General features: G+C 39.1%; 3 protein-coding genes across 7 annotated transcripts in view; all 3 read left to right on the top strand.

The window, feature by feature from the left end:
• Window positions 1-15,737, top strand: part of LOC127624992 (zinc finger protein 501-like) — a 231,025-nt gene that overhangs the window by 79,330 nt on the left and 135,958 nt on the right. The window lies entirely within an intron of this gene.
• Window positions 485-15,737, top strand: part of LOC127625014 (zinc finger protein 501-like) — a 169,253-nt gene continuing 154,000 nt past the window's right edge. The window contains exon 1 of the mRNA XM_052100061.1: window positions 485-554. The gene's annotated coding sequence lies outside the window, so the exon portion shown is untranslated. The remainder of the gene's footprint in view (window positions 555-15,737) is intronic.
• Window positions 2,129-13,588, top strand: LOC127625030 (gastrula zinc finger protein XlCGF7.1-like). The gene is made up of 2 exons (XM_052100079.1): window positions 2,129-6,632; window positions 12,364-13,588. Exons 1-2 carry the CDS (start codon window positions 6,623-6,625, stop codon window positions 13,215-13,217), a joined length of 864 nt encoding a protein of 287 aa, XP_051956039.1. The 5' UTR covers window positions 2,129-6,622; the 3' UTR covers window positions 13,218-13,588.

The raw sequence follows: 15,737 nt of genomic DNA, 5'->3' as shown, positions 1-15,737 counted from the left end.
AAGAAGCTTGACACGGTCAAAGGTATCAGCTATATGCGATCACTCTGACCATCGTCGATTCTCTAGATCATAAACTGTCGGCACAACCCTAATGTGCATTTTTCTCTAAATTAACAAAATGTTCAGACCGTCTCCTTGCTGGTTTTTCTGACACATAATCATTACATCTTTTGCCGGTGTCACTGCTGCTCGCTTCATGCGTGCGCTTGTAAAATAAATATTTTAAAGGCTCGTTATTATGGTTTGGTATTTCTTTGCTAACACTGTTCTACATTACAATGTTACTTATAACATTCTTTCTCAGCCCTGGAACTTAAACCATTTTCTGATGCCCCCAAAATATATATTTAAGTAATTCAAATAATATCATAAACGTGTGACTAGTTGACTAATGGCTTAAACTATCGACTACTAGTCGACTAGGAAAATCTCTGGTCAGGGGGCCAACATTTAAAAAGAATTTATTTTGCTGGATTTTTTTTAGTCTTTTACCCAAGAAAGTTGGTGCAGGTCTCACTATTTTGGGACAATCTGGCACTTCAGGATAACAACCTGTAAGTATGCTTGATTATTTGTGGATTTATCTGCTATCGAGAGTTAAAATGAGGAGTTTTGTGTTGTAACAATGGTGTACACCCAGTGCACAGCTGTAGGCCTCTGCTAACCTGATAGCCAATGTTATTGTGTTGAAATAGTTTTGCCATTCATGGTAGTCCACGGCTAACTTGATCACTAACTGTGAGTAAGCCTCTGTTCTTCGTTCATATCTCGGGTGAAAAAGGTTCGGTTACACCCATTTCAGAAAAAGATGACTGATTTAGATGCACTACATGTCTTTTACTTGAATCTTTGTCAGGTCACAATATCGACAGTGTACTTGTAAGAAAGCTACAAAAGTAAAACTTACCTCTGTGAAACGTCCTGCTCAAGTCGTGCTTGTGAAGGTGTTTCTGGTCGATCAACTTGTTCTTCCAAACTTTCATTATCGACGCCACTGGTGCCATAGTTACAATAGTGTTTACAGCTGCTCAGCAAGACTCGGGAGCTGAACCTCGTTTATGATAAGGGGCGTTACATTTCCAACACATGCTCTACGCGGTTGGCCAATCACAACAGAGTAGGCCAGCTGACCAATCAGAGCAGACTGTGCTTTTCAGAAAGGGGGGCTTTAAAGAGACAGGAGGTAAATCAGAGCATTTCAGCCAGAGTATGAAGAGCAGGGAAAATAAATGTACAGTATGAAAAACAATGTGTTTTTGAACATTAAAGTATATAAACCCATTCTAGTAGACCCCCAAAATAAATATAATTTGTTTAACAGATCTGTTCTTCTGTATAATCACATATAATAATCTTTTAGAGTTTGATGAATGTCAGTCCATAATAATGATGATGTTTTTGTGTTCAGATGTTCATCATGAGAGAGCAGGTGGATGTGATTCATGCTGGAGAACAGCAGATGCTGCAGACACCAGTGAAGATGTGTTCAGTGAAGCTGCTGGACTGCAGGAACCTGATGAAGATGAGAGGAGAAACCACAGCTGTGGTACAACAGAGTGATGATGATGATGAAACCACAGCTGTGGTACAACAGAGTGATGATGATGATTTTATTCCTTCAGGTGTGTTTTTGAGGTGTCACCATTTACTTAAATAGTTTAGAAAAAAAAAATTCTAATTTAATTTTGACTGAATGGTGACTGGGGTAAATATATCTAAATCATTATTATTATGAAATGCAGTATTGATTGTATAAATCAGGGGCGTTTCCTTGTATTTGATCACAGGACTACCATTGAACGATCTCATTAATAGGTTAAAAGGGAGAGTAGAGAGAGAAACATCACAGATAACAAGAATCTTGAAGGTGTGCTTAGTAATTCTAATCCAATACACTTTTTGCCAAATTCTATAAATATCTCCAGCCAATCAGCAACAGGGGGTGGTTCTTGCATGTGCACAGGATGTGGAGTGGGGGCAGAGCGAGAGGGAAATTAATTAGATGGCAAATCTGGCTGATGTGAACTTTCTAAACTCCAAGGAGGACAAGTGGCCGAATCAACAACGGGGGGGGGGGGGGTTCCAAAGGAGCACTGAAGGGAGGGGTGTGTTTATTTTGGCAGTTGAGTTCTAATATCAACAGTGTTTCACAGGAATCGCTGAGTGCACCTTTAAAGATCACTTTTTATTTCTGTGCTTGTGTGCTGTTTGACTGACAGGCAGCTTCTGTGTGTGTTCTTTATTTGTGTGTGCTCTGAGAGCGCTATTGGTAATATGGATATGTGCCTTAAACTGTGAAATGTATATACTAGAAACCCTAACTAGATAAAAGATTTGGTCAAAATGTCTATTTATTATTTTTTAGGTATGAATATAAACATAGTCTGTTAAAGACCACTCACTGTATTCACTTATTTTATATAATAGATAATTTTTAGAAAAATGTAGATAATTTTAATCGGTTTAAAAGTACTAATGTCAAAAAAAATCATCTAGTGAAAAACTGATTTAAGTGAGGAATAATTGACTCCAGCCCATTAAATTACTGAAAAATAATGCACACCCTGAGGCCAAAGTCAATTCCTCTGCTTGTTCCACAGTCACCACACCTTGAGACATTCTTCAGTTCCAAAAAAAACTAGTAAACTTAGCAAAAAAGAAATGTCCCTTTTTCAGGAGACTGTAATTTAAAGATAATTTGATAAAAATCCAAATAAATGTACAAATCTTTATTGTAAAGGGTTTAAACAATGTTTCCATGCTTGTTCAATGAACCATAAACAATTAATAAACATGCATTTATGGAACGGTCTATAAGACACTAAAAGCTTACAGATGGTAGTCACAGTTATAAAAACTTAGGACACTAAAGAGACCTTTCTACTGACCAAAGGAAAGATCTCCAGGGTCCCTGCTCATCTGCGTGAAACTGCCTTAGACATGCTGCATGGAGGCATGAGGACTGCAGATGTGGCCAAGGCAATAAATTGCAATACCCGCAGTGTGAGACACATAAGACAGTGCTACAGGGAGACAGGAAGGACAGCTGATCGTCCTCGCAGTGGCAGACCACGTGTAACAACACCTGCACAGGATCGTTACATCTGAATATCACACCTGCGGGACAGGCACAAGATGGCAAAAACAATTGCCTGACTTGCACCAGGAAAACACAATCCCTCCATCAGTGCTCAGACTGTCTGCAATAGGCTGCGAGAGGCTGGACTGAGGGCTTGTAGGCCTGTTGTAAGGCAGGTCCTGACCAGACATCACTGGCAACGATGTTGCTTCTGGGAACAAACTCGCATTCGCTGGACCAGACAGGACTGTCAAAAAGTGCTCTTCACTGACGAGTCATGGTTTTGTCTCACCAGGGGTGATGGTCAGACTCACGTTTATCGTCAAGGGAATGAGGGTTATACTGAGGCCTTTACTGTGGAGCAGGATCAATTTAGAGGTGGAGGTTCCATCATGGTCTTGAGTGGTGTGTCACAGCATCATTGGACTGAGCTTGTAGGCAATCTCAATGCTGTGTGTTACAGGGAAAATATCCTCCTCCCTCATGGGGAACCCTACCAGCAGGCTCATTCTGACATGTCCCTCCAGCATGACAATGCCACCAGCCATACTGCTCGTTCTGTGCATGATATCCTGCAAGATAGGAGTGTCCGTGTTCAGCCATGGCCAGAAAAAGCCTGGACCTCAATCACATTGAGCACGTCTGGGACTTGTTGGATCTGAGGTTGATGTCTAGGACCATTCCCCCCAGAAATGTCCTGGAACTTGCAAGTGCCTTGGTGGAAGAGTGGGGTAACACCTTACAGCAAGAACTGGCAAATCTGGTGCAGTCCATGAGGAGGAGATGCACTGCAGTACTTAATGCAGCTGGTGGCCACACCAGATACTGACTGTATGAACTTTTATATTCATACAAATATTTACATATTAAGTTTCCTGAAAATAAAAGCAGTTGAAAGTGAGAGGACATTTCTTTTTTGCTGAGTTTAGAATCACTTAATTACAAACTTTTACTTTTTCAATTTCTGAGGGTTTATTAAATACTCCATACTGTTAAAGCACAGTTTTTCTTAATTTTGACTTTTGGTCTGTTGTTTTTATTTGTTCTGTTGCTTGTAATTTCTTCTTTATTATTGATTGTTTACTTAAATTATTAGGCTACTTGAGAACAATGTTTACTTAACAAAATAGTTGGTATTCGTTTCCGTTGCATTTCGTGGAGGTTGCGCTTCCACCAGCTAAAATACTCTGAAATTAGTTGTATCTACTCTGCATCTATTATCGCATCTCTGACAGTAATGGTATTTAAAATATTCTCTTCTCTAGAGTTTATTTTTTCAAGCTAACTAATAGCGATGTTCACGATAGTCGACATTCGGTTAACCGTTTGACAACACTATAAAGGAATACCAAAACATTTTGTTATTCTACACATGCGTCTGCTCTGTTTTTCAACAGTTGAATTCAGAAGTTTACATCCACCTTAGCCAAATACATTTAAACTCACAATTCCTGACATTTAATCATAGAAAACATTCCCTGTCTTGGGTCAGTTAGTATCACTATTTTATTTTAATATGTGAAAAGTCAGAATAATAGTAGAGAGAATGATTTATTTCAGCTTTTATTTTTATCATCATATTCCCAGTGGGTCAGACATTTACATACACTTTGTTAGTATTTGGTGGGATTGCTATTAGTCAAGTCAAGTGGTTTTTATTGTCGTTCAGCCATATACAGTTGGTACAGTACACAGTGAAATGAGACAAGGTTCCTCCACTCTGGACATGAGCAAAAATCTCAGCTGTCCTCACTATCCTCTGCAGGGCTTTGTGGTCCGAAATCGTGCAAGTCCCAAACCAGGCTGTGATGCAGCTGCTCGGGATGCTCTCAATAGTCCCTCTATAGAATGTAGTGAGGATGGGGGGTGGGAGATGTGCTTTTCTCAGCCTTCAAAGAAAGTAGAGACGCTGCTGGGCTTTCTTGGTAACAGAGCTGGTGTTGAGGGACCAGGTGAGGTTCTCCGCCAGGTGAACACCAAGGAATTTGGTGCTCTTGACGATCTCCACAGAGGAGCAGTCGATGTTCAGCGGAGAGCGGTCACTCTTTGCTCTCCTGAAGTCAACAACCATCTCTTTTGTTTTCCACATTCAGAGACAGGTTGTTGGCTCTACACCAGTCCGTTAGCCGCTGCTCCTCCTCTCTGTATGTTCTTGCTGATGAGACCCACCACGGTCATTTCATCGGCGAACTTGATGATGTGGTTCGAGCTGTGCATTGCTGCACAGTCGTGAGTCAGCAGAGTGAAAAGCAGTGGACTGAGCACACAGCCCTGGGGGGACCCCCTGTGCTCAGTGTGGTGGTGGAGATGTATTCCCGATCCGGACTGACTGAGGTCTCCCAGTCAGGAAGTCCAGGATCCAGATGCAGAGGGAGTTGTCCAGGCCCAGCAGGTTCAGCTTTCCAATCAGGTGCTGAGGAATTATTGTGTTGAATGCTGAGCTGAAGTCTATGAACAGCATTCAAATGTATGAGTCGTTTTTATCTAGGTGGGTGAGAGCAAGATGGAGGGTGGTGGTGATGGGTCATCTGTTTAATTGTTTGGATGATATTTGAACTGCAGTGGGTCTAGTGAGGCGGGCAGCTGGGTCTTAATGTGCCTCATGACAAGCCTCTCGAAGCACTTGATGATGATGGGTGTGAGTGTGACGGGATGATAGTCGTTGAGGCAGGACACTGAAGACTTCTTTGGCATGGGGATGATGGTGGTGGAACAACGGCACTGCTCAGAGAGATGTTGAAGATGTCAGTAAGAACATCTGCCATCTGGTCTGCACATCCTCTGAGCACTCTGCCAGGACTCTACGTAGAGTTTTCCTGACATCAGCCGTGGTAAGACAGAGCACTTGGTCGTTGGGAAAAGGGATGGTCTTCCACGGCACCACGTTGTTCTGCACCTCAAACCGAACGTAGAAGTCGTTCAGCACATCTGGAAGGGAGGCATCTTTGTCACAGGTAATTGATGTTGTTCTGTAGTTGGTGATGGCCTGGATGCCCTGTTACATGCACTGCATGTCGCCACTGTCCTGGAAGTGACTGTGGATTCTCTGGGCGTGTGCGCGCTTTGCCTCTCTGATGGCCCAGAACAGTTTGGGCCTTGCTGTTTTTAGGGCCACCTTGTCACCTGCTCTGAAGGCGGAGTCTCGGGTCCTCAGCAGCGCACGCACCTCCACAGGTACATCTCCAAATCATTAGACCTCCTATCAGAAGCTAGTTGTCTAAAAGCTTGACATAATTTTCTGGAATTTTCCAATCTGCTTAAAGGCACATTTAACTTGGTGTATGTAACTTCTGACCCACTGGAATTGTGAAAAATGACTCATGTCATGCACAAAGTAGATGTCCTAAATGACTTGTCAAAACTATTATTTGCTAATAGAAAATATGTGGAATGGTTAAAAAAAAAGTTGTTTTAATTACTTCAACCTAAGTGTATGTAAACTTCAACTGTAGGTACTTTAAACAGTCCTGTCCAGCAGGTGGCTGAAATTCACCAGACGTTGTTTTGTGAACCACCAGAAAACACAAGAAGAGCTGAAATTTTATGCGCTCAGGTTGGTATGCGTTACATTTTTTATGTCCTGGTTTCTGCCTGGTTGGCTCACTGATTGTTTTCATGCAATTTCTTGCTATTGTCTTGTTTGCAGAGAATAGAAGCAATTTTGTCGCATTGCACATTGATGTGATGATACTTTTCTATCTCATTTTCAGTAAATAATCTGAAAAGTATCTGGTTACCATGGCAATGACATCATGTGCTTGGCATGTTTTACTGTCACAGTTAATGTTCATTTCCTCACGAGGTAAATCAGCAATTTTTATGCAGTACAAACACAATGTTGTGAATTTTGTGTTAAAATATGTACCTGCCTTGACAAGTCATTTCATAATTACACATGCAATATGACATCATATGGATAGAATAGGCTACACAGAATTTGTTGATCAAAAAAAGCTAAAAATGTGGTTAAATCATGAAAAAAATCTAAATAAAATATACATTTTCATAAACTACATAGCTTATACAGTTAAGTGCAGAAGTTTGCACTCCCCTTTTGTTTTAGAAGTTTTCACATCCCTTTCAAAATGTATACAAAAATAACAGAAAAAATATTATGCATATATAACTTTTATAGGGCGTTTTCAGACATTTTGCTCATTTGGTTTGTTACAAAACAGGAGCTAAAATTGTCACAATGATACATTTGTATTTTCTTCAGTTCACATTCACAAGGCAACATTTCAAAATGGACCAAAACTGTGTCAATAAAAGTAATATGTAAGCAAACTGTCCCCTTATTGGTCAGGATGTTTGTGCACTTTTCTGGGATTTAGCGCATCCATTGATATACAGGTAAGAATGTTGTCAACCGTAACACATTTTCATGTGTTGTTTATGTCAAGCTCATGCAAAACATCACCGCATTGCATTGTGCAGAATGCACGTTCCAGACAGAGTAAATACACTTTATCCGACACAGGAATTAAATGCAATTTAAAATTTGTGGCATGGTTATTTTTGTCCATAATTTTTTGCTTTTTCATTACTTCTGCATTGAAAGCAGAGAGAAGCCAAATTTATGTGATTTGATGATGAATTACTGTGAGGTGCTAACCTACAAATGTCTTCTCCAAAGATCCATCAGGTATGTTCATGGATCCGTTGGATCAGATTGCATTCTCACCCCAAGCGAACCGCTCTTGCAAAAGTTCGTTTGCAATCGGTCCGAGACCACCTCATTCAGGTGGTCTCAGACCGATTGTTTTGGTGCATATCCGAACGCGATTGCCGTGTTCATATATGCCTAAACAAACCGAACCAAGGGAGAAAATGCAACAGTTGAAAGTGCCCTCAGTCTTACACCATTATATGTAAGGGTATTTGACTAAATTAAACTGTCCTTATTGTAAATTATTCGGTAATGGAATTAGTCGTGTTCGACAACCATTATAAATTAGATAAAAATGTAAAATAACTAGATTATTTGTCTGAATAAATTCTCCACCATTCAAATCGTAATGCAGCGTATCAACAATTTCTCACAATACTCACAATTTCTACTGTAAGGAATTAGCTTTAATAATTTAATCATGATTAATTAACTTATTGGAGCGATATTATTCTCATGGCGTATTGAAAATAATATCATACGTATTTAGGTACAGCTTTGAAGCTAAATCTTAGAAACAGGGATGAGATTATTCATCGAAATATACCACAGTCATTCATCTTTGAATATAGACAACCTTTTTTGCTATTCTAAACATAAATCTAATCTAACACATATATACATGAGACAGGTTGGTGAGAAGAGTGACAGAATGTGAAATAAATGATCAATACAGTGAAAATGAACTTTATGGAGTCTGTTGACAGCCTTGAGAACCATTTACCCTTCTTTAATCTACATCGATTTGCTATCGGATTACCCAAATTATCTAACTAATACACCAGCACTTTGAGCACAATATTGGAGATGTATTTGTGTGTAGTGGTATTTCCTGGCGTTCTTTGTGTTGCTTGGTTCTTGGTCGAAGGTTTGTTCCATCGATGTTTTGGACCTCTGTAAGATCAAAGTTATTGTCTGTATGATTGATGAGATTTGGCTTTGAATTGAGGCCTTCTCATGGGTGTTACGTTCCACATGTGTTTGTGTTTTGCTTTCTCTTTTCTTTTGTGCTCTTTGTCTATTCGCGCTCCTGGGACGTGACTCATTGGCTGCCTCTCAGGCGTTATTCATCACCTGTGATGTCCACCAATCCCTGGACGCTTCCGCTGATTTAAAAGCCCCATTGAAGAGAGCGTGAAAAAGCAGCGCCAGATCTCAGCACACATCCATGCGTTGATTGTTGGTAGAATTAAGTTTACGTGTATGTCTTGTGATTTATTATTATTTATGTTGATACCTACTTGTTGGTTCAGAGATGGTTAAACTTGGTTATAAATTTGTGAGTATGACTAATGACTGAAATTGAGCGCAGTTTACCTTGTTCTAAAACAGCGTTGTACGCAGTAGCCCAACTGTAGACCAATTAGAGTGAAGCTTGTATTGTGAGTTGTCTAATCTGTTAATTGTTCTGTCTCTGCAATTAAGAAAGACCACGGTAGATAGCATTCTAATTGTTAGTTTAGTCGGAGAGCGGTCGTCATTCATTGTTGTTTTGTTTGTTTAGTTAGTTAGTATAGTTTAGGTAAGGCGTCGACTACGCTGAAGATTGCAGGTTGTTTTCTGCATTTTCTTTTTGGTAGTTAGTTCTAGAGGTTTTGGGTTAAATAGATATGGGGGTTATGTTTTGATTATTTCGTTAATTTGACGACCCTCTTGCTTTTTTGGTTATTCATGTTTTCTTTTCTTTTACATTTACTATATATTTTGTAACGTCCTCACTCTTCGGTGACTGAATTAACGTTTTCAACCTTAAGGACCTAGTTTCTATGATTGTTTTTTTCCACCTGCTCATCTAGCCGCAGTACCTCACTTAACTGTTACGCAATCATCCCGCTAACATCTTTTAAACACGTAACAGTGAACCATAGAGAGTTATGAGCTTTCTCGGGATGTCGAGTCACGAGCTTCCTTGGACTTCACATGGCATGGACCTGGTTCCAACGAGATCTCGAGAAGACCACGAGGGAAGAGTCAGAACGAAGTCTGAGCTGTCCACAGAGCAGGAGAGATGACGAGAGAGATGAGGGGAAGAAAGCGTGTTCTTCCTGTTTGGAAACATTTGAACTGAAATTGGCCGCATCCCCAAAGGTGTCCTGCGCCAATCAGAAGTGACTTTTCAGAGTCACATGGTCAACTGGGCTGTCTTTTCTGACAGTTGATTTATGGTCCTTTCAAATCTCCCACTCAAAAATAGTGCATATTTAATCATGAACATTTATATCTTGAGAATGGTATAAGAGACACGATATTCGTTGTGATCAGCTTTCTCTGTATATGCCAGCGAACGCTTAAATACTAAACATGACATATTTTTCATGAATATTATACGTGTAGTTAACAAAACATGAACATTCCTGGTTACAAAATCATACTGGTAAATTCATTGGTTATACAACATGGATGAAACATTACACACATTTTTAAGAGGTACATCAGGCTATAATCATTAATTTGTCAGTTATACAAGTTACCACAGTTCAAAGCCATTTTCAGAATTACCAAGCAAGACTAGGCATTGTGTGTGGGTCCATGCGGTCTTGTATATTTTATAGGATTGATTCAGCAAAGTACTGTGACTTTTGTGAGATATTTCTGGATTAAGGAATGTCCTTTTAAGATGCTGTTTGCTGAACAATGATCACAATGTCATGCAATCTGATGAGCCTAAGTGTAGCAAACTGGTTTATATCGGAGGACAGAATCTTGTGTGTCCCGAGTCTCTCGGGAACTCCAAAAGTGTGTTCTGTCTGTTATTGCTTCGATCTTTGAATTTAGGGCCTCTTTGCAGAGAAGTTTTCAAGTCATATGGGATCTAGACAAGTCTCTTTGTTAGTTTTATTGGCCAGATGTTAGACTAAGACCAATGTCTTTCCATTTCTGACTTTGTGGAATTCCAGAATTAAGATTGAAATCACGTCGTTTCAGTTATTAAATAGATAATCAAAGGCACCAAACGAGCAAGGTGTGAAATGCCCTTAAACTACAATACATTTCCTCTCAATCTAATTTCAGTGCCACACAGCTTAGATTAGATCCCTAAATATTCATTGAACACTATAGAGTAGGTGGTGGTATATGCTCCTTTGTCAGTAAGTGACACAGCAGTGAAGTAGAGCAACGGTTCACAATCTTTTTACTGTAGCGTACCCCTCCAAACATTCAACATACTTTTGTGTACCCCCTCTCTAACGCATAGATAACATTCACACAAGGTATTTTGAAAATATGTGTGTATATATATATATATATATATATATATATATATATATATATATATATATATATATAAAACACACTTATCTTTGTAAAATAACTCCCTTATATTAAACACGTTACATTAATCATATACATATTGAATAAATGGCTCACCAATTGAGATGGGTATGCTAGATAATATAGAACTGCATAAAATTAAAACTCCCCCCTCATGGCATCACGGCATGCAAGAACATTGTTCGATTCTGTTCCTGGAATTGCGCATCATTGCAGGTATGGCATTGCCGGCCGACATCAAGCATTGCGGGGTAATTATCTGTGCAATTGCGAGGTCAGCTCAAGGTGCTTTTATATATCAAATTTGACACTGTTAGCAAGGTTGAGCTCATTTGCTGAAAAAACTTCATGCTACAATGTAAAAACAGGTTTCTAGTGTGCAAGCAAATGTGAGTGAAAATTACTGCGTGTGAATGTGGAAAATGATTTGGCCACACCGGATGTCTAACACCTGTCATCAAAGCATGAACTTATGCAATCAGAATCAAAACTCCCTGTTTATCTAACCTTAAATACAAATGACGTTTTAAACAAACAAAAAAAGACAAACTAAAATTGTTGAAGTTTGTGAGTCTGGTGAAACCGTGCAGGATCAACTTTATTTGCAATCACTAAACTACGTCACCTAGCGGTGTGCTGGGCTGGCGAATAAAGATATTTGTGTGATGCAAGACACCTGAGTAGATGCATTTTTGTTTTACCACAGAAGATACGGTTATTTCATTGCAAACTTATCTGACCTTAATGACAGCCATTTTGGTGTTTCTATACTAGAGGGCACACAAAATATTTTTTTCCAGTGAGACATACTTAAACTGGGTTTGAATGTTATTTTAGACTAATGAAATTAAAAGAACTGTAAATCTCAGAACTTTATTTTTGTACCCCCATTGTCACCTCACATACCCCCAGGGGTATACGTACCCCAGTTTGGGAAACACTGTAATAGAGGAGTATAGCTGATAAAATGTGTCTGATCAGAAGGTAAAAGTTTTTTCCACATTCTGGTGGTTGGGAGCAGAGGTATTCAAGCCTTAATATACTTTTTTAATATGAGTTAAAAAGTAATGGAGACCTGTGGGAAGTTACATTTTTAAACTTTAAATGTTGACCCTTCTTGTGTTCCCTAGACATTTACATTTGGAGAAAAGTTTTGCATATTGTTTTCCCTTCAATTATATCCAAAATATTCTATAGTTGGTTTTAAAAAAAGTCTTTATCTTTAGGAACCCTGTATGAATAAACCAAACAAAAATCACAAATATATACTGGACATTTGTCGTGTTCTGCAATTAAAGGTGTAAAACATTTAACTAATTAAAACTAATTGTGTTTATTGTAGAGCTGATAGAAGTGAGAGAAGAATGTGAAGAGCTGCAGGAAGTGGAGGAGGAACAACAACATGGTTTCATAACGGGAGGAAAATCTTTAAGTGACTCAAAGACAGAAGACAATTTCTCACCTAAAAATCCTCAAAAAACAGCCAAGGAAGCTTTCACCTGCTCTCAGTGTGGAACATGTTTCACATGTATAAGCTATCTTAATAGACACATGAGAGTTCATACTGGAGAGAAACCTTACACGTGCCATCAGTGTGGAAAAGGTTTTGCATATGCAACCAGTCTCAAGAGTCATCTCTTTTGTCACTCTGAAGAAAAGCCATTTGAATGTGATAAGTGTGATAAAACATTTGTTCTGGCACAGTACCTAAAACGACATCTGAAAACTCACAGAAATGAGAAGCCTTACAAGTGTTCTTTTTGTGGAAAGAGTTTTAAACATCACTTCTATTTGAAAGACCACCAGAAAATACATACCGGTGTGGCGGCTCATATGTGCTTTGAATGTGGGAAGTTCTTTATTACAGCCAGCAACTTGAAACAACACCAAAGTATTCATACTGGAGAGAAACCTTACAACTGCTCACACTGTGGAAAGAGTTTCACTCTGTCAGAACACCTGAAAACACATGAGAGAATTCATACAGGAGAGAAACCTTACAAGTGCTCACACTGTGGAAAGAGTTTCACTGAGTCAAAAACCCTGAAAACACATGAGAGAATTCATACAGGAGAGAAACCTTACAAGTGCTCACACTGTGGAAAGAGTTTCACTCAGTTAGCACACCTGAAAAGACACGAGAGAATTCATACTGGAGAGAAACCTTACCACTCAGGGCCTGAAATTAATTTCTGAAAATGGGGAGGGAATTCCCCCCTAAAGCCCTCGATATACTTCCTTCGAAATGAAATAATGAATGGGTGGGACATCATTTAGAACAAATTCTGGCCAAAAAGGTGTTTTTGTGTTCGTTAGGATGGTTTGTAACGGCTCACTGGGGTGAATTTTAGGAACAACCTTTAATGTTGTTCAGTGAGTCAAAATCAGTCGACATGAACATGTTGATGTGCAGAGTTATTAGCAAGCTGGTGCAAATGTACCTACATCTGTACGACCATTCGCTTAAGAGATATTTTCCAAGACAATTAACTTTTCTCAATTCCTGAGTTGTCAGAAATCAACTTTATTTGATTTCCCTTTACAAGGACAGTTTTTTTCTATTCTAACCTTATAAAATGATATTGTCATCCTTTTATGTTATAATTAAAAAAATATAACAATTTGAAAAATGGTGTGTTTCAATAATAACAAAATTGCATGATCAGTACATTGCGTATGTGCGTTGTTACTGAAACTTTTTTCCTCATTCACATATTTCCAAATATTTTGGCTAATAAATTAACATAATTAAAACTAATGCACCGACATAGAGGAGGAGGTGACAGCTGTAGCGTTTTTAGGGGTTTCAATGAAAGTTGGCTAACTGTTTAGGTTAGCAGTGCTGTGTTGACGATATGTCGTCGGCAGGTTGCGCATGTGTGGTTAGTTGCCCCGGATGAGTCTCTTTAGGACTTCCCATGACCTTTCATCTCCATAGCAACCAACACCATTGATTTGTGATCTGAGTCAACACTAATGAAAACAGTTTCATCGATGCATATGAACGTCAGCGCTCTCCACTGCACAAATAAACAGTAATCAGTTAAAGGGCCCAGATTCTCACGCTAATATATGTAGCGAATTTGGTATGATAAATGTACACTGCTTGGGTTAAAGTGTTGTGTACATTACCATCATCTGTAAGGGAAACAGTATGTGTGAGCTAGGAATTAAATTAAACGGCCCTATTTCTACATTACTGTCAGGAAATTTATAATGGAATCAGTTGTGTTAGACAACCGTTATAATTTAGATAAATGGCAAATAACTCGATTATTTGTCTGAATAAAATTCTCCACCATTAAATTCATGATACAATATCTCGTTTTATCAGCTCACAATTTCTACTGTAGGGAATTAGCTTTAATAAGAGAGTTATGATTAATTCTGTGTAAAATGTGTGGCAATGATAACACATAAAATGTGTGGCTGTCTTTTGTATTTGTTGTGGCAAAAACAATAATTAAACAAAATAGCATCACACGATAAGAGACATCAGAATCCAAATTATATTTTAAAAGATAGTTTATTCTTTTAAAAGAGGTTTGTTCACAAAAATACCGCGACAGCTACCTCGCAATAGGAACAAAAACCTAACTCACACAGAAAACACATGGCCTATTTATACCCCCTGTCCTCAAACTCCCTTCTTCCGTAATTTTCCACTCATCCCAGTAAAACCAGATTTAGCTGGTTTTAGAAATAAAAATGGCTCTTCTAAGCCCCCTGGGTTTTACTGTCCTTACATCTGTGAGGTCATCAAAAGGCCATATAAACGCTATCTTGTCCTGAAGACAGTGACCCGTGAAACTCAACAAAAGGCTTTATTTATGGCTAAATAATCCCTCTGTCTTTCCCGTACTCATATTAAGGAGTTCAAAAGGTGCGTACACACTGCCAGCGACATCGACTCAATACCATTCATTTTCAATGCGAGCACAGCGACTTCCGGCGACACGAGCTGTCGCGACCGTTGGCGCTAGATGTGGGCTAAAGAAAAGTTCAACTTTGGAGCGACTAACGGAAGCGACAGCCAATAGGAGAGAAGACGGGAGAGCTCACGTGATCCTTCTCTCTCTCAGCTCCTGCAGTAACGGAAAGATGGATGAAAGGATAATTCTTGCTGTTAGAAATTTCCCAGTGCTCTATGATATGTCTCTTCCCACGTACAAGGACATTTTTAAGAAAAATACTGCATGGAAAGGTGTATCTGAGATCGCGAGGATTTTATGGACCCAGACAGACCGGCGTTTGCATTTTCGCCGGAGATAAACAGCCGCTATGACAAACAGCATGCCTTGTTTCTCATTCATCTTTGATATAAAGCATTTTATGTACCGATTCCATTTATATTTAGTCTTTTCCCTCCAAAATGTTTGTTTTTAGTGGCAAGAAAAGAGATTCGCTGTCAACAGCAATGGAATGGCATCCGTGAATGTCATTTATAAACGTTACTAGGCAACCAGTAGTGGGAACACCCACTAGCTACTTCACCGCCAGCCACTGGCGACTTGCAGCGACAAAGTCGCTGGCAGTGTGTACGCAGCTAAAGGCTTTTTCCTTTAGCTGCGTACACACTCCAGAAGAAGAGATAATGCAACAAAATATATTTTTAAGTAGTGCTTAAGTGCTCACACTGTCAAAAGTATATCACATAGTCAGATTTCATGAAAACAAATTATTGATCATAAGTCAATCATTGGCATACAGTTCACA

Source organism: Xyrauchen texanus, chromosome 31 (assembly GCF_025860055.1).
Source record: "Xyrauchen texanus isolate HMW12.3.18 chromosome 31, RBS_HiC_50CHRs, whole genome shotgun sequence".
NCBI lineage: Eukaryota > Metazoa > Chordata > Actinopteri > Cypriniformes > Catostomidae > Xyrauchen > Xyrauchen texanus.
This window is presented reverse-complemented; position numbering and strand designations above follow the sequence as displayed.